The sequence below is a fragment of the Amblyraja radiata genome, chromosome 1, assembly GCF_010909765.2.
Source record: "Amblyraja radiata isolate CabotCenter1 chromosome 1, sAmbRad1.1.pri, whole genome shotgun sequence".
Lineage (NCBI taxonomy): Eukaryota > Metazoa > Chordata > Chondrichthyes > Rajiformes > Rajidae > Amblyraja > Amblyraja radiata.
Genome location: NC_045956.1, coordinates 133348602 through 133375815, shown reverse-complemented (window position 1 = coordinate 133375815; position 27214 = coordinate 133348602). Strand labels below are relative to the sequence as shown.

Genomic DNA, 27214 nt, shown 5'->3' with positions numbered 1-27214 from the left:
TCCCCTCTCCTCTACTCTCTCTACAACAATGACTACACCTCCACTGACTCCTCTGTCAAGCTTCTCAAGTTTGCAGATGACACAACCCTGATTGGACAGATCCAGGATGGAGAGGAATCTGCCTACAGACAGGAAGTGACACAGCTGGCATCCTGGTGCCATTGCAACAACCTGGAGCTCAATGCTGTTAAGACAGTGGAATTGATTGCAGACTTTAGGAGCGCTCCCCCTCCCCTCACCCCACTCACTATCAACAACACCTCAGTCACATCTGTAGAGTATTTTAAGTTTGTGGGAACCATCATCTTCAAGGACCTTAAAGGGAGGGGGGGGCACCATCGACTCCACAGTCAAAAAAGCACAACAGTCCGATCAGCTGAAAAGGTTATTGGCTGCAACCTTCCCTCCATTGACGAACTGTACACTGCAATGGCCATGAAGCGAGTGGGTAAGATCTTCTCTGACCACTCTCACCCTGGCCACAAACTCTTTGAATCACTTCCCTCTGGAAGGTGACTCCGGACTGTCAAAGCTGCCACAGCCAGACATAAAAAGTATTTTTCCATGAGTAGTAGCTCTACACAATAACGAGAAAAATCTGTAGCTTCCTTTTGCTCTGGTATTTTATTTAATTCACATGTTTAATTGATAATGTTTTATTATTAATGTTTAATGTTTTATGTGTCATTCCTAACTGTCACTGTATGTCATGTTGTCGTGGGCGGAGCACCAAGGAAAATTTCTTGTATGTGAATACTTGGCCAATAAACTCATTCATTCATTCATTCATTCATTCATTCATTCATTCATTCATTCATTGATGATCATAAAATCATAAACAAATTAATGACAGAGAAGGAGGTCATTTCACCATTGTGTCATTGCTGGTCAAAAAATAAAATAAAAAAGAAACATTCAACTTAATCCCACCTTTCAGCACATCATCTGCAGCCCTGAAGCTCATGGTTCTTCAAGTGCATATCCAAGTACTTAAAAAAATACACAAAATGTTGGAGTAACTCAGCAGGTTCACCAGCATCTCTGGAGAACATGAACAAGTGAAGTTTCAGTTCAGGACCCTTCTTCAGACCCTTCTTCTGTTTATTCTTGTAAATTGGCAACTGCAGTTCCTTGCACATCCAAGTACTTTATAAATGTTATGAGTATCTCTGCACCCTTCTTTGCATTGACGTGGTGGTATATTATAGTCATAGAGTGATACAGTGTGGAACCAGGCCCTTCGGGCCAACTTGCCCACACCGGCGAACGTGTCCCAGCTACACTAATCCCAACTGCCTGTGTTTGGTCCATATGCCTCCAAACCTGTCCTATCCATGTACCTGTCTAACTGTTTCTTAAACGATGGGATAGTCGTAGCCTCAAATACCTCCTCTGATCACCCTTCATCCTCCTGCGCTCCAAGGAATGGAGACCCAGCCTACTCAGCCTACTCAACCTCTCCCTATAGCTCACACCCTCTAGTCCTGGCAACATCCTCGTAAATCTTTTCTGAACCCTTTCAGGCTTGACAATATCTTTCCTATAACATGGTGCCCAGAACTGAACACAATATTTTAAATGCGGTCTCACCATGTCTTAAACAACTGCAACATGACCTCCCAACTTCTATACTCAATACTCTGACTGATGAAGGCTAACATGCCAAAAGTCTTTTTGACCACCTTATCTACCTGCGACTCGACTTTCAAGGAACCATGCACCTGCACGCCTAGATCCCTCTGCTCAACAACATTCCCCAGTGGCCTACCATTTACTGTGTAAGCCCTACCACTCCTTCTTTATCATTATTGGCAAAATCTGGAGCTGCTCAACTGAGAACAATGTGGGAATACCTTCACTACATGCAAGGCAGTGATTTGTTACCACATTCTCAGAAGCCCCAGGATTGTTGTAATTCATCTTTTGGAGCCCCTGAATTTAACTGATGGAAAGAACAGTAAGACTGTATTCCTTGGTTGTATCTTATCACTTAATTTTTCGTTGACATTGTTTGACAGCAGTCTGATACACCAGAATGGCTTTATTTGTGCTTGCAGACTTTCATAAGAAAAATCCATTTGTTTTATTAATAACCATTAATAATGACCGGACTTTCACTTTTTTCAAAACCTATTTTGGAACATATTGTGAGGAAAAAGTGCAAATTAGAAAAAATCATTAGTTACTCAATAATCATCATGAATTGCTTTCTGGATATACAAGTGGTTACACTGTTCCTCAAAATGCATCGTACATTTAGAAATATTATAACAGCTTTTCCAGATGATTTAAATTTGAGTGTAACCAATTGGATTGACGTGACCTATTTTCAATGTTATTGGATTAGTTCAGTTCTTCAGTCACATTTTTAATACCACTGTCTCCAGTTCATCTTTAATTTCCTGTATTTTGAATTTTCAGACATTTTGATAATTAATCTGAGATAAGCAATAGTCTACATTGTTGTATTTGTGTTTTTTTCCCCCTCTACAGTATATAGTTTGTAAACTGTACTGTAGATCAGTGTTTCTGACTTGCTGTTGGTGGGATACTACATCGGTGACATAATATAAAAGGCAATGGCTTACATATATGGACATAATACAATAAACTTGTTTAAGTAATCCATATCGTGCCGTTTACTAACCAAGGAAGTAAGACCATTTAGTTTAGTTTAGAGATACAGCACGGAAACAGGCCTTTCGGCCCACTGGGTCTGTACCGACCAGCGATCCTCGCACATCAACATTATCCTACACCCACTAGGAACAATTTTTACATTTACCAAGCTAATTAACCTACAGATCTCGGAGAAAACTCACGCAGATCACGGGGAGAACGTACAGACAGCACCCGTAGTCAGGATCGAACCCAGATCTCCGGCACTGCATTCGCTGTAAGGCAGCAACTCTACCGTATAGATAGATAGATAGATAGATAGATAGATAGATAGATAGATAGATAGATAGATAGATAGATAGATAGATAGATAGATAGATAGATAGATAGATAGATAGATAGATAGATAGATAGATAGATAGATAGATAGATAGATAGATAGATAGATAGATAGATAGATAGATAGATAGATAGATAGATAGATAGATAGATAGATAGATAAAGCAGCAAGACCAACTTAATTACCAACAAATTAAAAGGTTAATTGTTGAAAGATGAAAATTCAGATCATATCTCCGACAACTGTATCCATTATTTGAGCGAAAAACTTTCTGCTGCAGAAATTTTGTGGGTTAGGCAGCATTTGTTGAGGGAAATGGACAACTGTTGCTTTTTTTCTCTTATTCATCTGAATGGAGTTTGCCTTGTCTAGATTCCCAGGTGGGGAATACTCTGGAGTTTAGAAGGATGAGAGGGCATCTTATTGAAACATATAAGATTGTTAAGGGCTTGGACACGCTAGAGGCAGGAAACATGTTCCCGATGTTGGGGGAGTCCAGAACCGGGGGCCACAGTTTAAGAATAAGGGGTAAGCCATTTAGTACAGAGACAATGAAACACTTCTTCTCACAGAGTTGTGAGTCTGTGGAATTCTCTGCCTCATAGGGCGGTGGAGGCCGGTTCTTTGGATACTTTCAAGAGAGAGCTAGATAGGGCTCTTAAAGACAGCGGAGTCAGGGGATATGGGGAGAAGGCAGGAGCGGGCTACTGATTGGGGATGATTAGCCATGATCACATTGAATGGCGGTGCTGGCTTGAAGGGCCGAATGGGCTAAATCTGCATCTATTGTCTGTTGTCTATTGTGGACATAAATGACCAACATACAGCACAAATGTAGTATGGATATACTTAAAGGCCTGGGTTATGTCAGTATTATGAAAGAAAGTACACCACAATTTTTCGCTGCCAATCAGTTTTGGAGTTGGAATAAAAAAGTTACATTTAATTACAATCAACATTCAATCAGATTTGGAATTTGCATAACTGATATTCCTGACTTTACGGAGACGTGGGTGCAGGTGATGGGGGTTGATGAAGGGACTGCAATTATCATGGAACATTTTATCTGCATATTGTTTGGATAAACTAAACTGACAAGCATAATGCAGAAGAATAACTTGTGGAGTGTATCAGGGATTGATCTTAAGAGCACTATGTTGCAAAACTAAAGCAAAACACAAAGTGCTGGAGGATCGTAGCGGGCCAGGCATCGTATGGCGGTGGAGGATTAGACAGGCTACGTTTCAGGTTGGGACCCTTTTTCAGACTGATTGGAGGACGTTTGTAAAGAGAAATGGGAGCAGGACAAAGCATGGCAAGTGGATACCAGTGAGGGGGGTTTGATTGTGAGATGGGTGGAGTAAATGACAAAGACTAGAGATAAAAAGATGACAAAAGGGCATCAGATAAGGAGGGCAGAGGAGGAGTGAAACGTAAAGCTGGAAGATAGGATTTGGGTGGAAAAGGTCATGTGGAGGGGAAAGAGGGGGTGAGGGTGGGAAAAGGGAAATGGGTGATTCAGGGATGGAAGGGAACAGGGTGTTTTGGGAGAGTGGGAGATGGTGGAAGAAATGGGATACATCGGAATTGGCACGGGAGGCATGCGAAAGAAAAACAGAGTGGGGGTGGGGGGTATTACTTAAAGTTGGAGAATTCAATATTCATTAAATTGTAAGCTACCCAAGCAGAATATGAGGTGCTGTTCATACAGTTTGCATTGGCCTCACTTCAGCAATGGTGGAGCCTAAGGACAGAGTAATCAGCATGGGAATATGAAGGGGAGTTAAAAGAGTTAGGAATGGGGGAGCAGACAGAGTGCAAGTGTTCGGCAAAATGGTGGCCTAGTCTGTGAATGGTCTCACTGATGTAAAGATGCAGTAGGCAAAGTTTGAAGAGGTGGACATATGCATCTGTCTCACCTGAAAAGACTGCTGAGGCCCTGGAAAGAAGTGATGGAGGAGGTGTGGGCATTGGTTTAAGTTCAAGTTTCAAGTTTACATTTATTGTCACTGTACCAATTGGTACAGTGAGATTTTGGGTTGCCATACAGCCATACAAATAAAAAGAACACAACACACGATAGAATTTTAACATGAACATCCCCACACAGCGGAATCAGCATTTCCCACTGTGAGGGAAGGCAATAAAAGTTCAGTCCACTCCTCTTTGTTCACCCGTGGTCGGGGTCTATTGCAGCCTCCGCAGTCGCCGCAACGGCAGCCCGATGTTTCAGGCCCTCTCGCCGGATGATGGAACTCCAGCGATGGAAGAACACTCTCAGTGGCTTGGAGTTCTGAATCGGCCGCTTCCGACCGAAGACCGTGGCTTCCGAAGTCCACAGGCCGAGCTGGGCGGAGCTCCACACCGCAAAGGTGAATGTGGAACCTCGAGAGAGTGAGGCTGGGGAATTAATGTTAAGACATATAAATATGGAAGAACATGCAAAAAAAATCCAAATCACGAGGGACAAAGTATTAGAAAAACACATGGCAAACAAGTAACCAAGATCTGTTTGCCTGCACTCAAGGGTTCCCACAATATGGAAAATAGTTGAGATGGAAGCATAACATTTACAAAAAAGTAGTTATATTAAGTGTCTGGTAGACATATTTTAAAACCATTGTGAGCTCATCAAGGTTGCACCCAAAAATATAGGAACACTGTAAATCAGGAGAGATTTTATTGGACAGAGACGACTAAAATGTAGTAGAAATGAAAAAAAACAACACTGCAGATGTTAGTCAGGTGCTGGACCCTAGAGAATGTTATTGTGAATCTTTAAGCTCAGAAGAGGTATATTGAGTCACAGCACATGTAAACTATGGTCCCACTGAATGTTGGAACAGGCTTGATGTGCGGAATGAGCTGATCCTGTTCCTACCTTCCTGCTCTGTTCAGTTTGTTTCATAAAATGTTTTGTATTGAAAACAATAATATGAAAAGAGTAGCTCTTAATTATACAGATTTGCTTGTATGTGTATCTCACGGCTGGTAATTCAATGTAGATTTTGCTTTTGTGCCAATGTGTGAGAATTAAAATGTAGTAAAATTAGTATACCCTGATCCTTGAGTTTTTCTTAATTGATTAATTGCTATTTTATATCACTTTCATTACTCTCTTGTTAAAGCAGTAATTAACGTTGATCATTAGCAACAACAATGAATATATCACCATGTTGTGCCAAGTAATGTACAACACATAAAATTGAAAATGTTAAAAGCACAATTCAAATCTATCCCATGACTGCTTTCGTCATAATTTTTGACTTGCTTATTTCGTTACTGGAGACTCGGTGTCATTTAGATATTTTACGATATGATACGATAAAACTTTATTCATCCTTGGAGGAAAATTAGTCTACCAAACAGTCACAACACACAACAAGGCACCCGAAAACTTGAAACTAAATGTGAAAACAAAAAGAAAAAGACAAGCGACTGTTGGCTGGCTGCCATGTGCACAGCGCCTAAACCAGAACAAATGAACACAGACTTATCCCCTGGGCAGAGGATTGTAAACTAGAGCAGTTCAGGAGATCCTTCACCCCTGCAGCCATTAGATTTTATAATACTGACCGTTAAGCTGTATGGGGATGCTTTGCACATTTAAGACTTATTTATTGGGTTCTTTTTAAGTATATATTGTTTTTATGTATTGTCCGTATTTTATGTATTGTCTGCTTTACGTTCTGACTGTGTTGGCTACTGGACATCTGAATTTCCCTGAGGGGATTAATAAAGTATTTATCTATCTATCTATCTAGAATGCCCCCCCTCCCCGGGTCCCCCTTTGTTCTCCCACCGTCACTCACGGCGGTCCTCCCACGACGGGTCCCCGTTGTCTTCCCCTCCCCTCCTCACGCTCATCGACCGTTGATTGCGGGTCGATCATGAGGCCCCCCCACCGCTGGCCTCCGAGGCACCCGTTGCAGCCGAGGCTCCCATTGCCGCTGAGGCCCCACCGCCGTCGTGACTCCCATTGCAGCCGAGGCACTCGCTGCCACCGCCGAGGCTCCCATCGTCACTGCCGTGGCTCCCATCGCCACCGCCAAGGATCCTTTGCCGCCACTGTTCCTTCGGCCCAAACAGGCCTTGCTGCCCGGCTTCTCCAGCGAGTCAGGCCTGCCGGGGCATGTTCCGGTTGGCATCGCGGTTCGGCGGGTAGATCGGGCCCGTGCGGCCCCCCCCCGGGACATTCCTGCCATGCGCGCAGCTCCCTGGGATACTGTGATTATTCTTATAATCATTTCTTCAAAAGAAAACTTCGGAAAATTCCCACAAAAAATAAATTATGCAAGATTGTACAGGTTAGCACTATAAAATATGCTGCTGATACTTTTAGATATATTTATGTTTGTTTAATGAATCCATTGTGGTAAGATGGTGCAAATTGTTATGTCAATTACAGACATTTTATGAAATAATTGATTTGTTTGCAGTTAAATAAGGATGTCATTGTATTGCAGTCATAAAAGCTCGGAATAACAACTTTATTTAATTACCCAGTGTTCACCTTCTTGTGTTCGCACATCTGAATTAAATTCCATCTGCCATTCCATTGCCCACTTTCCCACTTGAGTAAACTCTTGTAACCTACGTAAACTGTCCAAACACAGGCAATTTTGGTGTCATCTGCAAATTCACTAATCATGCCACCTTTATTCTGTTGCTGAAGGGACTCCTCGGGTTGGCCAGTGTGACATGGACGGGGTGAGCTGTATTGTACAGGATGCTCTACAGTTTGAGGAGCATCGTCCCCGCCACCTCCCATGAATCCATCTCCGCCCCCAGGACGGAGCCAGTTTGTTGATCCTATTGGCTTCTGCAGCCTTCCCCCTGCTGCCCCAGCACACGGCAGCGAAGAAGATGGCACTGGCTCCCACCGATAGGTAGAACATCAGCATCCTACTGCAGATGTTGAAGGAGCGGAGCCTTCTCAAAAAGTACAGCCGGCTCTGTCCCTTCTTGTACAGGGCCACAGCGTTCCTGGACCAGTCCAGTTCACTGTTCAGGTACACTCCAAGGTATTTGTACTCCCTGGTAAACTGCACATCCACACCATTGATGGAGACGGGGGACAGGGGTGTTCCTCTCCTCCTAAAGTCCTTAGTCTTCTCAGTGTTGAGCAGTAGATGATTCAGCCCACACCACTCATCAAAGTCGCCTACTACATCTCTGTATTCAGCTTCCCTCCCCTCACTGATGCAGCCACAATTGCAGAGTCATTGAAAACTTCTACAGGTGTCAGGAGACTGAGTTATATCTGAAGTCTGAGGTGTAGATGGTAAACAGGAAGGGAGAGAGGACAGTCCCCAGTGGGGCCCCTGTGTTGCGACACAGTTCTGTAGCCTGACATATTGTGGTTGTCCAGTCAGGTAGTTGGTGATCCAAGACACCATTGGAGCATCCACCCGCATCTTCACGCAAGCCAGATTGTGTTAAAAGCACTGGAGAAGTAAAAAAACATGACTCTCTCAATGCCTCCCGGCTTATCCAGGTGAGCATAGGAACGATGGAGCAGGTGGATGATGGCATCCTCAACCCCCATCTTTGTTTGCAAAGCAGGGGGTCCAGGTAGGGTTTAACCAGGGGTTGTAGGCGAGTGAGCTCCAGCCTCACCAGGGACTTCCTGTACCAAAGAGGAGCTGGGGCGCGTCCTCTTTGGTACAGGAATTAGTCAGGATGTCTTCTACATCACAGGAACCCTCTCCAGGCTCAGGCTAGGGGTACAAAGAAATAGTTGCCTGAAAGTGGCAACACTGGTAGACAGCATGATGAAGAAGGCGGATCACCTGCTTGCATTCAAGAGTTGGGTCATGATGCCATAGTTGTATAAAACGTTGTTTGGACCATACTTGGAGTTCTGGTCGTCACGTTATAAGAAATATAAAACGCTCCAGTCTAGACCGTCATGATTCCATCTGAATTTCCCAGAATTTGGGAAAGCAGCCAACATAATCAAGAATTATTTACACCCAGCCATTCTCCAATAATTATAAAAAAATCATCAGTAATTTAACTTGAAGTCTCTTAATTATGCTGAAGGATTTCTGTATGTACTGGGTATCAATTTGACAAAATTCCAGTCTGAAAAATAAATCTGGTTCAAAGTGTCTTGTGGGATAATTTATCTTTGTTCAATAACGGCTCTGGCCCAATTAGCTCATATCTCCAGTACAGTAAAGCTCATGTTAGGCAGATTTGTCAGCTTGAATGAATTGATAACACACACAGTTCTGAGACAGAAGGTCATGAGTTCAAACTGCATTTCAAGGGCTTTGATTTATCCATCTTGGCATTTTATTCCAATACTGAGGTGGAAATACAGTTTTATGATTTCCATGAATTGATCTTGTCTGTTAAGGTAATTCAAGTGGATAACAAATGACTCAATAATAATGAAGAACTGAAGGTACTTATTGATTACAATGTCCAAGCAACAAAAGGAAGGCATTCGTTCTAACAAAAAGTGTCCTAACCTGAAACTTCACCTATCCTTGTTCTCCAGGGATGCTGCCTGATCTGCTGAGTTACTCCAGCACTTTATGTCTCTTTTTTTAAATAAGTAATTTCTATTGTTGCAGTTTTGTACAAAAATCTCAATTTCCTCTCTAGCAATGGTCATTTAACTTCAAATTAATTTACTTGTTACTTGCCAGTTTTTGACCCAAGCTTGTAAATGTAATAAATTCCAGATTGTTTGCAACCACTATTTTTAGACACGGGGTTAACTGACCCCGTGTCTAAATACCTTGTGCTATTGTTCAAATTATAGATTTTTTTCATATACACCAGGGTGCAATGAAATACCTTTTCCATGTAGTATTGTAAACACAACAGTAAATATAACAAGTGCAAAACAGTGTTATTTGTCAACTAATTTTATTGTAAATTTCACTCATTGGTCCAGAATAATTGCAATCCTTGGAATAGACTTGGGGAGAAGTTATGACAAGCGTCATTTAATTTAACTAAATTGACCTGCACATGTCATATTTTTAAGTTTTACAGTGCTCTGCTGTAATATTTAGTGTGTGTGCTTTGTGCATACTTTACAAGGCCCCCATCACATTTTGAAAATTATCTCTTCCAAGTTACTCCATAGTTATATTAAGAAATGATTCTTCTGTGTCTTGATCCAAAAACTGAACAGTGCTAGAAATTGTTCAAGAAGGAACTGCAGATGCTGGAAAATCGAAGGTACACAAAAATAGCTGGAGAAACTCAGCGGGTGCAGCAGCATCTATGGAGCGAAGGAAATAGGCAATGTTTCGGCCCGAAACGTTGCCTATTTCCTTCGCTCCATAGATGCTGCTGCACCCGCTGAGTTTCTCCAGCTTTTTTTGTGTACCTGTGCTAGAAATTGTTCTTTACATAGTGACTTGGATGAGAATATAAAGAAAAATGGAAAAAAAATATTCAGTGGAATGACAGAGTACCAAATGGTAAAATCTAACTTGAACTAACCATAGTATAACCACCATTTTAAAACTATTTCAAAAATGTCAGTGAGGGCTTATTCTGATTTGAAATATATTAATCATGGTGTGTAATTTAAAAAAAAACTATGCATGAAAGGCCAAATATAAGAATGCAAATTATTCAATAGAAACAGCAAAGTTCAACTTCACTTTGTAAATAAATGCTATCTGAAAGACATTCTTCTTTGTTAATTCTTATATTCAACATTTCTGCAAACTAACAGAACCTTAGAACTAAGGTAGACAAAAACGCTGGAGAAACTCAGTGGGTGAGGCAGCATCTATGGAGTGAAGGAAATAGGCAATGTTTCGGGTCGAGACCCTTCTTCATACTGATGTGAGGGTGTGGGGGGGGGGGGGGGGGGGGGGGGGGGGGGGGGCGGGAGAAGAAAGGAAGAGGTGACTGTGGGCTGAGGGAGAGCTGGGAAGGGGAGGAGAAAGCCGGGACTACCTGAAATTAGAGAAGTCAATGTCCATACCGCTGAGGTGTAAACTGCCCAAGCGGAATATGAGGTGCTGCTCCTCCAATTTACGGTGGGCCTCATTCTGGCCACCATGGAGGGTAATAACATTTTGAGTGTCACAGTTGCTCAAGTTATGATCTGACTTTTCAGTGTTGTGTGTCATAATGAGTGAATTTCCATCGATCAGTTTTTCTGTAGCTCTGTCAGCAGTTAGTGAATTTTTGTCATACCGAGTGGTGCTTCTCATGTAGTCACTGACTTTATCCATGCCAACCAGGTTTTATAGATGACCTATTTGCCTGCATTTAGGCCATATCCCTCTAAACCTTTCCTGTTCATAGACCTGTCTAAATGTCTTTTGAACGTTGTTGCTGTACGTGCCTCCATAGCTTCCTCTGGCAGCTCATTCTTTTGTGTGAAGAAATTACCCCTCAATCTCCTTTCATTCTTTTCCTTCTCATCTTAAATGTATGCCCTCTAATTCTAGATGTTTCTGCTGTGGGAAAGAGTCTACGGTGCTCAATTGTCATACGTACTGAAACAAAACAACGAGATTCTTAATTTACTTAGCAGCATAACAGACCTGTAACCAGAACTCAATAGATACCATAATAAACAAAAAAAAGTTCAAGATATAAATAAAACAGTTTTTTTTAAACAAAAATTAGTACAAAAACAAAAAGCCCAAAGTTCCTAATGCAACCAACACAGTTCATAGTTCGATGTTTAGTTGGTTTTGTAATGTTCATTAGCCTGATGGTTGTTGCGAAGAAGCTGTTCCTGAAAGTGGAGGTCATGGTTTTCAGACTCCTTTGTCTTCATCCCGAAGACAGGAGTGAAATGAGCACCAGGCCCAGCTGGGGTGTGGGTCTTTTTTGAGCAATGTCTCCGATAGATCCCTTCAATGGTGGGGAGATCAGTACCGATGTTAGGCAATGTTCACCACTTTTTGAAATGTCCTTTGTTCCTGGGCATTCCAGTTGCTGAATCAGGCTGTGATGCAACCAGTCAATATGCTCTCTACCCTATATCTGTAGAAGTTCAAGAGAGTCTTCATCAACATACCGTATCTTCTAAGGAAGTAGAGGCATTGATGGGCTTTTTTTATGATTGCATCAGTATGCTGGGTTCAGGACAGATCTTCAGAGATATGCATGCCCATGAACTTAAAGTTGATGTCCCTCTTCACCACCTATTGTGTCTATTGATGAAGACACATTTATCGATCTTCAGCTTTTCTCTTCTAAAGTTAACAGTCAGCTCCTTGGTATTTCTGATGTTGAGAGCAAGGTTTTTGTTCTGGCACCATTCAAATTGTACAACAATGTTGGTATCATCCGTGAATTTAAAGCTGGTGTTGGAATTGTGTCCGGCTGCACAGTCATGGGTAGTTAGTAGAGTTGTGGATTGAGCGCACACTGAGGTGCTCCCGTGCTGATGGTTATCGAGGAGGAAGTGTTATTGCCAATTTGTACTGATTGTGTTCTTTTGCATAGGTATGAGCAAAGACCCAGTACCCTGCGCTTAGTAACAAGTTTGAGGGAGATGATGGTATTGAATGCCGAACAACAGCTTGATCGGTTGGTAGTCATTGAAGCATGTCACCTTAATTGGGCACCAGTATTATTCTTTCCCTTTCAACGCATGTGGGAACCTCAGTAATGAGAGGTTGAAAATGGCCGTAAAAACTCCAGCCAGTTGGTCCGCGCAGGTATTGAAAACGCGACCAGGTACACCATTGGGTCCAGACACTTTCCGAGGATTTACCCTTCTGAAGGATAGCTCTTCTCACATTGGCCTTGGTGAGATTACAATACCATTGGGGGTTACAGGTGGCCGAACAGGCGCATATGTGTTCTTTCACCTTATCCATACCTCCTATGATTTTTTTGTAACTCTATGAAGTCACACCGCAGACTCCTACCCTCCGGGGAAATAATATCCGGCAAATCTAGCCTCTTAACCTCAAGCTTTCCAGTCCCTGTAACATCCTTGTAAATCTTTTCTGCATCCTCTTCAAATGGTTGACATCCTTCCTACTGAAGGGTGACAGGAATTGCACACAGTACTCCAAATTTGGTCTCATCTATGTCTTGTATAGCTGTAGTATGATGTCCCAACTTCTTTAATCTGAACCTTTATCAATGAAGGCAAACACACCAGACTCCTCCTTCACCACCCTGTCTATCAGTTTCACCACTTTCAGGGAACTGTACCGCTAGGTCTCTCTGCTCTACAACACTCTTCAGGGCCCTACCATTTGCTGCGTAAGTCCTGGTCTGGTTTGATTAATCGACATGTATCACCTCACAGTGTCCAAGTTAAATTCCATCTGCTATTTATTGGCCAATTTCCCATGTTCACCCTGATCCTGTTGTAAATTTAGATAGTACTTTTCATTGTCTACTATACAATTGATTTTGGTGCCGCCTGCAAATTTACTGACTATGCCAATGATACTTTCATCCAATTAATTAATATAGATAACAGTTGACCCTGTGGCAGATCGCTGTGGCATCTTCTTCCTCGTGTCCGGCATCTTCCATATCACGTTTTTCCGGTCGGTCAGTGACGGTTGACGGTCGGTGGTTGCAGAATTGGCTACTTCAGTCAGTCACTGTGGCATTGCCCAGGATGCGCCACGTGGAGGCTTCTGCTTGCATCCCCCTGTGGCATTATGAAGTGCTATATTAATGTCTTTAAAAAATAAAATAAATAATTTAGTACAAATTAACATGATTTACTCGTCTTATTAAGAACTACACATTGTTAACGTCTGTAAAGCCATGTTGCAGTTATGGTACCTGGCACTGGATATTATGGAAATTTTGATATGTGATAAAAACTTTATCTTGCATCAAATTTTCATTCGGTAAGCAATGTGGAAATGACAGGGTGAATAAACATGGTATTTCAAGAACTTGAGGGGGTGGGTGGGGGGGAAATTTAATAGGAACCTGATTTAAGAAGAGTTTTTCACGCAGAGCGTGTGGGCATATGGAATGAGCTAGAGGAAGTAGTTGAGGCAGGTACAATGACAGCATTTAAAAGTCGCTTGGACAGATACATGGATAGGGAAGGTTTAGAGAGATACGAGCTAGATAGGACAAGCTTGGATGGGACATCTTGACCAGCATGGACAAATTGAGCCAGAAGCCCTTTTTCCACATTATGTAACTATGACTAAGTATTACTTTAATATTCAATTTTCTCATGAAGAAGAGATAAACATTGTTATAGTTCACTGGCTCTAGAGCAACTATCTTTAAGAGAGTACTTTGTGTAATGGATATTGAATATAATATTTTGGAAAGTCCTCTTTATTCATTTTCAAGGCACGATTGTATACATGGAACATAAAATAATCTGAAGCCATTAAGCACATGCATTTGAGAAAAATATATATAATCTTCTCTAATTTACACCTTGTTTCATTGACATTCTTTACCATTTCAACACTCTTTCCAAAATAAAATTCATTTTAGCCTGACCTTGCACATTACTGAATAATGAATGATAGAATAATACATCACCGAAACAGGCCGTTTCATCCACTGACCTCCTTTCTTTACCTCCTTTCCCTCTGCCAGACATGATGTTTCTTCACTGAAGTCGCTGCACAATAAAAATGATAATCAACAAACATCCATTTACACTAATGCTGCAAATCAACTATACAGCAAGGCAATTTAGAGTGGGCAATTAACCTACATCTTTGAAATGTGGGAAGAACCTGGACCACCTTGGAGAAAAGTAATGCAAACATGCATTAACCTGTAAACCTCACACGATAGTACCAGAAGTTGGGATCAAATCTGACTTTGGAGTTGTGATGCAGTAGCTCCATCAGCTGACCCATTGGGCCACCCAAGTGCGTTCTATAATGAATTCTGATCCTTGTCCTTTATTTCCTCTCCTACTTGCATACTACATGAAAATTTCCATATTTGACGGTAATGAAATGTTTTGCTGAAATGAGATTTCTCTCTGTTCTCTGACAGCAATGATACCAAAATATAGATATGGGTGCCAAATTTGTAACATAACAAAAAGAACTTTAAGAGTAATGCATTTCTGTAGATTTATTCTTATTATTCAGTAAAACTGCCTTTGGGAGGTAATAATATTTTTTATGCATTGATAGGTGTTGTGCACAAGAAATTATGGCTTGGTTTCGGCATCAATTTTATTTCTTTTTACATTGAAATATTATTTAGAAATGCAATATAATACAGCTGTGAGTTAAAGATGTTTTCATTTTCTTTTCAATAGTGAGATCAGCCGGTTGGAACTTGGCTTGATTGTTGAAGTCTGGAACAAAGGGTTAATCTGGGATACAATGGTGGGAAATGTGTGGATACCACTGAAGAGCATTCGGCAATCTGATGAGGTAGGAATTTAAATATTACTAGACCAAGTGCAGACCGGTTGGGTCTGTTCCTCCAACGCCCGGTTGCGGTGGGGGGGCGGGGGGGCTGGGGGAGCGGCATGCGGCGTCACACACACTAACCACCCCCACACACACGCTAACTACCCCCCCCCTGATATTATATTAATATTATTAAGAGAGGGAGGGGGGGGGTAGAGAGTGAGGGCAGAGCGAGAATGGGCAGAGAGAGAATGGGGAGAGACAGAGAGAGAGGGGCAGAGACAGAAGGGCAAGAGACAGAGGGAGAGGGGCATGGAGGGGAGGAGGAGAGGGAGGGTGGGGAGAGAGAGATGGGAGGAGAGAGGGGAGGAGAGAGGAGGAGGGAGAGGGGGGCTGAGAGGGGGTAGGGAAGGGGTGGAGGGGGTTTAGGGGAGGGAGGGCAGGGGGGTGGGGGAGAGGGAGGGGGAGAGACAGGGGGAGGGATGGAGAGAGAGAGAGGGAAGGAGGGAGAGAGAGAGGGGGGGAGAGAGGGGGGAGAGAGAGGGGAGGGCGAGATGGGGAGAAAGGGGGGAGGAAGGGAGGGGGGGGGAGAAGGGAGGGGGGGGGAAGAAGGGAGGGGGGGGGGAGAAGGGAGGGAGGAGAGGGGTAGGGCCGCCCAGCAGCCGTCGGCCTCAGAGTCAGCCTCAGCTCCATGGCCTCGCATCCTCGACGCACCCTCTCTGTGCCCCCGGAGCCAGCCGGTTATCTCCGGGTCGTCACAGAGGACCGATTCCCGAACGCTTCAGACCCCGAGTACGGGGAGAGGGGGGCGGGGGGAGGGTGGAGTGGGTGGGCGGGCGTGGTCCCAAGTGAGCCTGTGGGCCGCCAGCGAGGCACTTTTTTGGAATATATTGTGTGCAGATCTGGTTGTCCTATTACAGGAAGGATATTGATGCTTTGGAAAGGTTGTCGTGGTTGACTAGAATGATACTTTACTAATATGTAGACAATGTTCACCACCCTACCCTCATCGATCACCTTTGTCACACTCAAAAAAGCCGATCAAGTTAGTAAGACAAGACCTGCCATGTACAAAGCCATGCTGACTGTTCATAATCAACCCAATCTCTTCCAAATGAAAGTAAATCCTATACCGAAGAAACCTCTCCAATAGCTTCCCTCCCAATTACATGAGGCTCACCAGTCTATAATTCCTGGGATTCTCTCTACTTCCCTTCTTAAATAGAGGAATAGCGTTAGCTACTTTCAGTCCTCCAGGACCTTGCCTGTGACTAGAGAAGAGATAAAGATCTTTGTCAAGGCTCCCTGCGTTTGGGGTTTTCTCCAGTGCAGGGCGGACACACTGAGCAGCAAATGCAGTGCACCAAATTGGAAGATGTGCTGATGCATTGTTGCTTCATCTGGAAGGAGTGTTTGAATCCATGGATGGAGGAAAGGTAAGAGTAAAATTGTAGGCGTTGCATTTATTATAGTTGCATGGGAAGGTGTTGTCAGAAGGGAAATTGTTGATGGAGATGAAATAATTGATCATGGTGTTTTGAAAATAATTGTCCTTTTGATGGTTTGAAAGGTGAAGGGAAGGAAAGATTTGTGTGGTGGTGAAATTCTGTTGGAGGCATAGCAGCAAAAATTCAGTGGATTGATTCCTGGGATGGGAATGGAAATGATTTGGCCATCACCCCTTTCTGGCCCCCACTCAGACCTCAGCTGGAGTAATGTAATATTCAGAGGGTGCTGCCCGTGATGTACCCCATGGGATGGTAATGGAATCTAAAATAATAAGGAAACACGCTTTCACACAGAGAGTGGTGAATCTCTGGAACTCTCTGCCACAGAAGTTAGTTGAGGCCAGTTCATTGGCTATATTTAAGAGGGAGTTAGATGTGGCTAAAGGGATCAGGGGGTATGGAGAGAATGCAGGTACAGGATACTGAGTTGGATGATCAGCCATGATCATATTGAATGGCGGTGCAGGCTCGAAGGGCCGAATGGCCTACTCCTGCATCTATTTTCTATGTTTCTATGTTTCAGGGTTAATGGTTGTCCATTTAAAATTGAAATGAGAAAGAATTTCTGCTTTAAGAGGTGTGATCTGTAGAAATCTCAATCCCAAGGAGGCTGTGAATGTTAGACCATTGGGAATATTAAATAAATACATTTCTGAAAAATCAGGGAATTAGGACTCCTGGAACTGGCACAGAAGAGGGGGTATGGGGCAGATCAGCCATGATTTTATTACTAAAGGGATGAATGATGTGATCCTCCTCCTACTTTCTTTCATGGAAGTGGCAGACAATCTGGAGATGAATGTGAAGCTGGTGAGGTGGAAATTGAAGACAATGGTAAGAGCAGGTGTGGAAAATAGCGCAGATGCAGTTGAGAGCCCTGACGTTATACTATAGTTTTGCAAACATAAATAATTGTCAAAAGCACAGGTTTTGAAAATCTGAAACAGACAAAACAGAGCTTTATCTTCTCCCTTCTGGCCACATTGGGAGGTTCTTGGGGACTATTGATGAACAGAGATATCTTGGAGTACAAGTCCATAGATCATTGAAGATGCCGACACAGGTAGATAACATCGCTAGGAAAGCATATGGGATACCGACCTTCATTAAATAAGTCATTAATTCCAGAAGTAAAGAGATCATGCTCCAACTTTATAAAACGTTTATCAGACCTCAGCTGGAGTAATGTTTGCCCTTATGGTCACCTGCTATAAACAGTGCTGTGACTCATCCTCCTCCTCAATATACTCATCTCAAGTTAAATAATGATTAGTAAGAAGCCATCATAGAACTTAGAACTATACTTCTGATGTGATTTCACCAATGCCCCTAAAAACAAACTAGGAAAGTTATGCTTTCTTTTGCAATTTTATTTGATTCTTTTTGCAATAAATAACTTTCCGGTAGTTTTCCTAATTACTTGCTGAACATGCAGCCATTTATGAATTGTGGCAATTGTAGTTTTAAGCTCGTCATAGATTCCAGGCCTTTGACTCAGCAGTGAAATATTTTGATGTGAGGATGTTTGGCGAGAGGTTATAGGTGGCAATGTTCAGCACAGGTTGCATTTGTGCAAGATGCGGATGAAAAAGATTTGCTGAAGTCAAGTCTATAATTATTACACATTGCATCCACTGCAAACCTGCACTGAAGAAATAGACCTATAAATTCATGCAGGGCTGCTGATAATTATTCTGGTTTGTTCAGGTTAGTGTCAAAGTTCCTGAATGCTGTGGCAGTTGCACCCATTCAAGGAAGAGTAGAGTATTTTGCTTGTTTAATTATCTACCATTATTTATAATTGGACATCCTCCACCATCAACCTCCAGTGGGGTCACCACTAATCAGAAACTTAAAGGGAACTGAATACTGTGGCTGTAAGAGGCAGGTCAGAGGATAGTTACTTAGCAGCAAATAACTTGTCTGTCAATCTGGCATCGACAGGACACTTCAGGCATGCAATGAATTGTTACTGTATATTGTCACTGTTGTAATGAATGGAAATATGTCTAATGGGTTTATCATTAACCTGTTCAGCTTATTTTAAGAAGTGTTACAATAGCAAATTTTAAATTGTGCTGGATGTTTTGGACTGCCGTAAAGGATTAGCAGTAAAGCATTTTTGCCATCAATGTTCATCAGCATATCTTCTTATAACCATATAACCATATAACAATTACAGCACGGAAACAGGCCATCTCGGCCCTACAAGTCCGTGCCGAACAATTATTTTCCTTTAGTCCCACCTGCCTGCACTCATACCATAACCCTCCATTCCCTTCTCATCCATATGCCTATCCAATTTATTTTTAAATGATACCAACGAACCTGCCTCCACCACTTCCACTGGAAGCTCATTCCACACCGCTACCACTCTCTGAGTAAAGAAGTTCCCCCTCATGTTACCCCTGAACTTCTGTCCCTTAATTCTGAAGTCATGTCCTCTTGTTTGAATCTTCCCTATTCTCAAAGGGAAAAGCTGATCCACATCAACTCTGTCTATCCCTCTCATCATTTTAAAGACCTCTATCAAGTCCCCCCTTAACCTTCTGCGCTCCAGAGAATAAAGACCTAACTTATTCAACCTTTCTCTGTAACTTAGTTGTTGAAACCCAGGCAACATTCTAGTAAATCTCCTCTGTACTCTCTCTATTTTGTTGACATCCTTCCTATAATTGGGCGACCAAAATTGTACACCATACTCCAGATTTGGTCTCACCAATGCCTTGTACAATTTTAACATTACATCCCAGCTTCTATACTCAATGCTCTGATTTATAAAAGCTAGCATACCAAAAGCTTTCTTTACCACCCTATCTATATGAGATTCCACCTTCAAGGAACTATGCACGGTTATTCCCAGATCCCTCTGTTCAACTGTATTCTTCAATTCCCTACCATTTACCATGTACGTCCTATTTTGATTTGTCCTGCCAAGGTGTAGCACCTCACATTTATCAGCATTAAACTCCATCTGCCATCTTTCAGCCCATTCTTCCAAATGGCCTAAATCACTCTATAGACTTTGGAAATCCTCTTCATTATCCACAACACCCCCTATCTTGGTATCACCTGCATACTTACTAATCCAATTTACCACACCTTCATCCAGATCATTGATGTACATGACAAACAACAAAGGACCCAACACAGATCCCTGAGGCACCCCACTAGTCACCTGCCTCCAACCCGACAAACAGCCATCCACCATTACCCTCTGGCGTCTCCCATTCAGCCACTGTTGAATCCATCTTGCTACTCCTGCATTTATACCCAACAGTTGAACCTTCTTAACCAACCTTCCATGAGGAACCTTGTCAAAGGCCTTACTAAAGTCCATATAGACAACATCCACTGCTTTACCCTCGTCAATTTCCCTAGTAACCTCTTCAAAAAATTCAAGAAGATTAGTCAAACATGACCTTCCAGGCACAAATCCATGTTGACTGTTCCTAATCAGACCCTGTTTATCCAGATGCTTATATATATTACCTCTAAGTATCTTTTCCATTAATTTGCCCACCACTGAAGTCAAACTAACAGGTCTATAATTGCTAGGTTTACTCTTAGAACCCTTTTTAAACAATGGAACAACATGCGCAGTACGCCAATCCTCGGGGGCTATTCCCGTTTCTAATGACATTTGAAATATTTCTGTCATAGCCCCGGCTATTTCTACACTAACTTCCCTCAATGTCCTAGGGAATATCCTGTCAGGACCTGGAGACTTATCCACTTTTATATTTTTCAAAAGTGACAGTACTTCTTTTACTTTGAAACTCATAGTATCCATAGCTACTCTACTAGTTTCCCTTACCTCACATAATTTAATATCCTTCTCCTTGGTGAATACCGAAGAAAATAAATTGTTCAATATCTCCCCCATCTCTTTTGGCTCTGCAGATAGCTATCCACTCTGTCTCTCCAATGGACCAATTTTATCCCTCGTTATCCTTTTGCTATTAATATAGCTGTAGAAATCCTTTGGATTTACTTTCACCTTACTTGCCAAAGCAACCTCATGTCTTCTTTTAGCTTTTCTAATTTCTTTCTTAAGATTCTTTTTACATGCCTTATATTCCTCAAGCACCTCATTTACTTCATGCTGCCTATAATTATTGTAGACCTCCCTCTTTTTCCGAACAAGATGTCCAATTTCCCTTGAAAACCAGGGCTCTTTCCAATTTTTACTGTTTCCTTTCAACCGAACAGGAACATAAAGATTCTGTACTCTTAAAATTTCCCCTTTAAATGTCCTCCATTTCTCTTCTACATCCTTCCCATAAAACAAAATGTCCCAGTTCACTCCTTTTAAATCATTTCGCATCTCATCAAAGTTAGCCTTTCTCCAATCAAAAATCTCAACCCTAGGTCCAGTTCTGACCCTGTCCATAATTATATTGAAACTAATGGTATTGTGATCACTGGACCCGAAGTGCTCCCCAACGCATACCTCCGCCACCTGTCCCGTCTCATTTCCTAACAGGAGGTCCAGCACTGCCCCTCCTCTTCTTGACCTGCTTTTTTTGTTTATTCGGAATCTCTTCTATTGCTCCCTTATGATTACTTAATGTTTACCCGTGGCAAACTTTCTGCTTTCATTTATAATGAAGATGAAATATATTTACTAAATAGATTATGCCATGTTTTAGACCTTCTAAAAGTAAACTCTACCATCATTAACTATTTTAGTTGACATGCTTCCAATGATGTAATGGAAAAGTCTCAATGTAATAAGTGGGCAGGAATCTGTAAGTCTGCAGTTATCAACTGAAGAGCGCAAAACAAAAGTTGAATATGATATCATGAGGGTTAAGGGTTAATGCATGTAACCTTTTGCTGTTACAACAAATTTATACTCCTTTTTCATATTTCTGTTTCGTCTTCCACTCTTCTTGCCTTTGGTCCCATTCCTCATCATCTTTATGGTTATTGCTTTAATTTTGTCATATGATTCATTTACCTCACAATATACAGAACCTTTACTATGTTTCACCCTTAACCCTCATGATATCATATTCAACTTTTGTTTTGCGCTCTTCAGTTGATAACTGCAGACTTACAGATTCCTGCCCACTTATTACATTGAGACTTTTCCATTACATCATTGTTTCTGCTTTTCTTATATTAAGTCTACTTGTTGCCACTACTTTGTAGCTATTTTCTATTCACATAGTTATTTGCTCCACCATTTCCCAATGGAAATAAATAAATAAATTAATAGCCAACTACAAAGTTTAAAAGGCCTTCGGATAGGTATGAGGATAGGAGTGGTTTAGAGAGATAATGCTGTATGACTATGAAATGTAATCATATGGTCACTATGTTGGTACTTGGGCATGAATGGAACAATCACAAACTGTCCTTAACTCTAAGAAAGCTAATTTTTAAATTAAATTATTTTATTCCTTTAGATGTTAGTTTTGCTTTTGTTCTATAATTTGCAGTAATTAATTCAAAGATGTAAGATTTGATTAATTGTAATAAACTCTTTTGCTTTTTTCTGTCTTTTCTAATTGAACATATCACATTTAACGATTAATGCCCTAGATTTTTCAAATTCACATTTTCAAGGTTTGTGATATTTTGTACACTTAAGAGGATCCATAAGGTTAATTTCTCCAATTACGTTTTGTGATCATGAGCTACTGAAGCCCATCTGAGTTTGAGACTGAGTTTGTACATTCTCCCCGTGACATGCATGAGTTTTCTCCGAGATCTTCAGTTTCCTCCCACACTCCAAAGACGTACAGGTTTGTAGGTAAATGTAAATGTAAAAATTTACATGGCTTGCTAAATGTAAAAACTGTCCCTTGTGTGTGCCAGGTAGTGTTAAGTGTGTGGGGATCGCTGGTCGGCGCGGACCTGGTGGGGCCGAAGGGCTGGTTTCTGTGTTGTATCTCTAAACTAAAACACTAAAAACTAAACTAAACTAAAACAAGACATTCTTGTTACAGGATAGAAGGTAGACAAAAATGCTGGAGAAACTCAGCGGGTGAGGCAGCATCTATCATGGAGCCAAGGAATGTGATGTTTCGGATTGAGACCCTTCTTCAGACTGTTACAGGATAGTGCTTGCAATGTAATGGCTATTTTTAGAACACATTTCATGGTATCATGCCCTTACTGGTTTAGCCTTTTAGTTTTTTTATATGGAATGCGTGCAAACTGATAAAATTATTGTCACAGAAAATGGGTATCTTGTACTCAAATCTACTGACAACCAGTCACATTAATGGATTATGAAATTAACAACTTGAATTTCTGATGCAAAGTCTCAACCCAAATGTCAGCATATACCTTGTGTGTCCACAGATGCTACTTAATCCATTGAGCTCCAACAGCATTCTGATTTCTCGTTCCAGATTCCAGCATCTGCAGTCTCTTTAGTCTTCTCTATTTGTGTCGTAGATTGAGAGCTGGAATTCATAATAGTTCTGTCTTACACTTTGGCAGGAACCTGATCCTTATATTAAAAGAAAACTAATATCCTTCACACGCCTATTATAGCTCTGATGGAATGATAGCGGAGGGCTAGAGTGTCCTTCGGACATCTGAATGTTATTGATTAACAGCATGCCCCACTTGGTGGTAGAGGTGTGGAAGTTTTCTACTGTTCATCGTCATTATTGATATTATAAACATTGTATAACAAATTATTTCCAATGTGAACCATAGCATCCGTGACCTTTCCCAACTTACATACTTCTTGTCTGCAGATTTATGTCCAACCCAAGCCCTTGAAAGCTACCTGTAGAGCCTCATTCTTTGTCTGCGTTGGACATAGTCTCAAGTGCAGGTTACATAGTAACACCTTTGAACCTGGCATCAGTGAGACAACATACATCTGGAATCATTTTGCTTATCATAAAACACCTGTATGTTTTCCTAACTGTAGAATTCCATATAACTATTGCCCTCCTGACATTTCTCCTCTCTCCGTGTACAGTTGAGGTACTTAAGTCTTAGCTCTGGCTGTACTTCCCAGTGACATCCTCTGGCCCCACCAGTTACAAAAATGAATGCTAGTTGCAGAGTAAGATGCCCTCGGAGGTATGTTGAACTACCCACCTGCACTTTCTTTTATCTGTCATCCATTTCCAATTTGCTGTACTCTCTTGAGCTGTGGGGGACTTCCTGACGTGTTTTTCATGTAACACAGACTTACCATTAGACTATATGTTGTTGCTCAAACTGCAGGTGTAGGTACTGTCATCAGCTTGAGTACTTCCTGCACTTTTAGTTGTCCAGAACAAGGAAAACAGCCTGGACTGCCTTTGTGGCACAAGATCCATGGTCCAGAGGTGTGAGATGCCTTCCACGTTTCTCTGTATTTGTTTAACTCAGTAAGTGGAGATAAATCTAGTTTAAAAATCCTGACTCATCTTCACTCACTGACCTTCTGCTCTTTGTAATTGCACACCAATCTCCTGGAGCTCCTTTCTCCCATGCTGCTGTCACACTGGTGTGGCTTCTTGCTCTCGCACAGGTTTTAAGTACATGGACTCTGTCTCACCCATGCTGGTTTCACACTGAAGGAACCTCTTGTGCCATGCGGTTATGAGCTCTGATTTCTGATGAGCTGATTATTTCAGTTTAATTAACGTAGCTGGGGCATATTCTACACACTCTCATAAATCACAGCAAGTTTGGGACAACCTCCTAAACCTGTATTAGGCTGGACTGGATTCAGAAGTTAGGAACCCATTCATTTGAATGCAGACGAATGGCTGTACAGGAATAAGATGAGTTTAAGGCAATTTGCCTTGTTATTTTGTTTGCTTTACTGGAATAATCTTTCTTAGCTGCTGTTAGGAGTTCTGACCAGAGCAGCTTGCATTATACTTGTCATTGTGCTACACAGCTTCTACATTTGAGCTGTCATAAAAATGCCTCTTACACTTAAACTAACTAATCTGCCGAGAGTTTTATATATATTTCAACCAGGCTTGCTATTTTTTTTTTAATATGATGAAATGTCTCCAACTGTGATCGTGGTTATAGTTGGGTGGACTGCGGATATCCTTGATGGATGATGCCCTGGAATGGCATCAAGAGTATGTTACTACAAGCAACTGTGTCTGGGATATGTATAAATGGTGCATGTATAGGGATATTGCCAGAGGGCCAGTGGTGGGAGAAAAAATGCTGATATCTTAAAAGAGGTCGACAGTTTCCCAATCTACAGTATATTGCCAAGAAATGAAATTCGCGCTGGACAGACAACTCGCAACAAATCTGTTCTGACCTAGTTCACAAGGTTGCATTGGTGCCTCTAAGCCAATGCCAACATGGATGATCAACTTCACCGTGGTGGCAATCTGTTCTTTAATGGGAGCAATGTATTCTCAGTTGTCAACTGTCAACCCTTGTATGATTATTTGACATCTAGTAGTTCTCATCGGAGCATCCTGCAACTTCACTGAAAAGAAGACTTTGGATGACTTTTGTCTGTGCCTGCATAGAATCCGCTGCCTTTTGGAAAGTGAAAATATTCTAAGGGCATTGATGGGAAAATAGTGAGAATAAAGAAATTCTAACGTCAGTACATCTAGATTTAGCAATAAAAGAGGGAAGGATAAAGGTGATGTCAAGATACAGATTGTGCCAAAATCTTTGTTTGCAAAGTTGCAAAGTTGACTGGAAAAGTGGGTGAGTGTCTCCAAATATTTGCCTTGCATACGTGTATGCAGGGCCGGATTTACGTATAAACTAGACAAGCTTAAGCTTAGGGCCTCGAGATCTAGGGGGGCCTACTCACCTCTCTGCCTCACCTACATACAGTAGGATCTAAAAGTGTCACACTGTCACTGTCGGGTATTCATGGTCCTCCGTGGGGGTGGGGGATTGGGAGGGGGGGGGGGGCCTCGCAAGTGAAATAGCTTATAATAATAATAATAATAATAAATTTTATTTGCGGGCGCCTTTCAAAGTCTCAAGGACACCTTACAGAGATTAACAAGAGAGAAAAAACATATAGTCGGAGTAAAATAAATAATAAGGACATCACCAATACACAAATTAAAGACAGAAATCACTCCAAAGACAAAAAGTCAAAAACACAATGTGAAGAGAGAGCAGCGGCAGCTAAAGAGCGCCAGCATCCACTCTCCCTTCCGACAGCCATCTTGGACACAGACTAACATATTAACTTACACACAAAAAAAAATCATCCCCCCACAATGATTGTCACTGTGGGGGAAGGCACAATGTCCAGTCCCCATCCCCAGTTCTCCCAAAGTCAAGCCTATTGAGGCCACCGCCATTGCCTCTATGGAGGCCCGATGTTCCTGGCCGTTCTGGCCGGGTGGTGTTGCCCCGGCGTCGGGAGAGTCCTTTCAGCGGCTGGGCCACCTGGAACGGCCGCTTCCTAACTGGGGACCGCGGCTCCCGAAGCCAACAAGGCCGCGCCGGTTTGGAGCTCCCAGGCTCCCGATGTTAAAGTCGGCGCCGCCCGCTCCACTCCGCAGACCCGCAGCCCGGAGGTGTTGAACACGGCGGTCACAGCTCACCGGAGCTCCAGCGCGTCGATCCAGCGCGGCGACCCAGGCAAGGCATCGCCCGCTCCGCTCCGCAATAGCGCTCCAGCTTAGGGCCTCTCTTCATCTAAATCCGGCCCTGCGTGTATGCACTGAAAAATTTATCACCGGTTTTGTATCTCACTACATCTCTGTCGTAGTGATCCATGCAACAATATGAATTGCCCAAAGTCTCTGTCAGCACGAGTTTGTGCTTCTACAATATAAAAGCAAACCTGGCAAACAAATGATTTCCACTCAATTGTTTTGCTACACCAAAGAATCGCTCCTTATCATCCTCCTTGGTAAATTTTTGCAATTATATTGTAATCCAAGGGGTATGTCCACTAATGTAGCTACATCTGGGAGCAACTGGTTTGTACAGAGGATTTAGAAACAAAGTCCTTTGCTGGTACACTGCACCCTGTATGCTTGAACTTCAAAGCACCGTACTCTTGTGAAATTATTACCACAGCCAAATTTAATAAATTAACAACTGTTGCAATCAATACTTTTAAATAACAATGTTGGGTATTTGGATGGAAGAAAGCGACCTGGTGCTGAACATATATTCAATTCCACCTTTGCAGCGCTGACATCAAATCAACATTGCACACTGGTATCATGACATTTCACTGTATGTTCTGATGACCTATTGCCTGAAGCAGCAGTGTTCATGGCATGGCACAAATATTGCTTATGGTCATCAGCAAACTGATTGGAACTAATATATACAGTGTATTCAGAAAGTATTCTGACACCTTCACTTTTTTCATATTTTGTTACGTTACAGCCTTATTCATTAAATTCATTTTTTAAATCATCAATCTACACACAATGCCTAATAATAAAAAAGTGAAAACAGGTGTTTAGAAATGTTTGCAACGTAATTGAAATTAAATAACTGAAATATCA

General features: G+C 41.9%; 1 protein-coding gene across 1 annotated transcript in view; it reads left to right on the top strand.

Annotated features, from left to right (window-relative positions):
- The window catches only part of unc13b (unc-13 homolog B), a 404018-nt gene that overhangs the window by 154665 nt on the left and 222139 nt on the right, over positions 1 to 27214 (top strand). The window contains exon 4 of the mRNA XM_033037251.1: positions 15177 to 15294. Within this exon, the coding sequence (XP_032893142.1) occupies positions 15177 to 15294 (118 nt within the window). The remainder of the gene's footprint in view (positions 1 to 15176; positions 15295 to 27214) is intronic.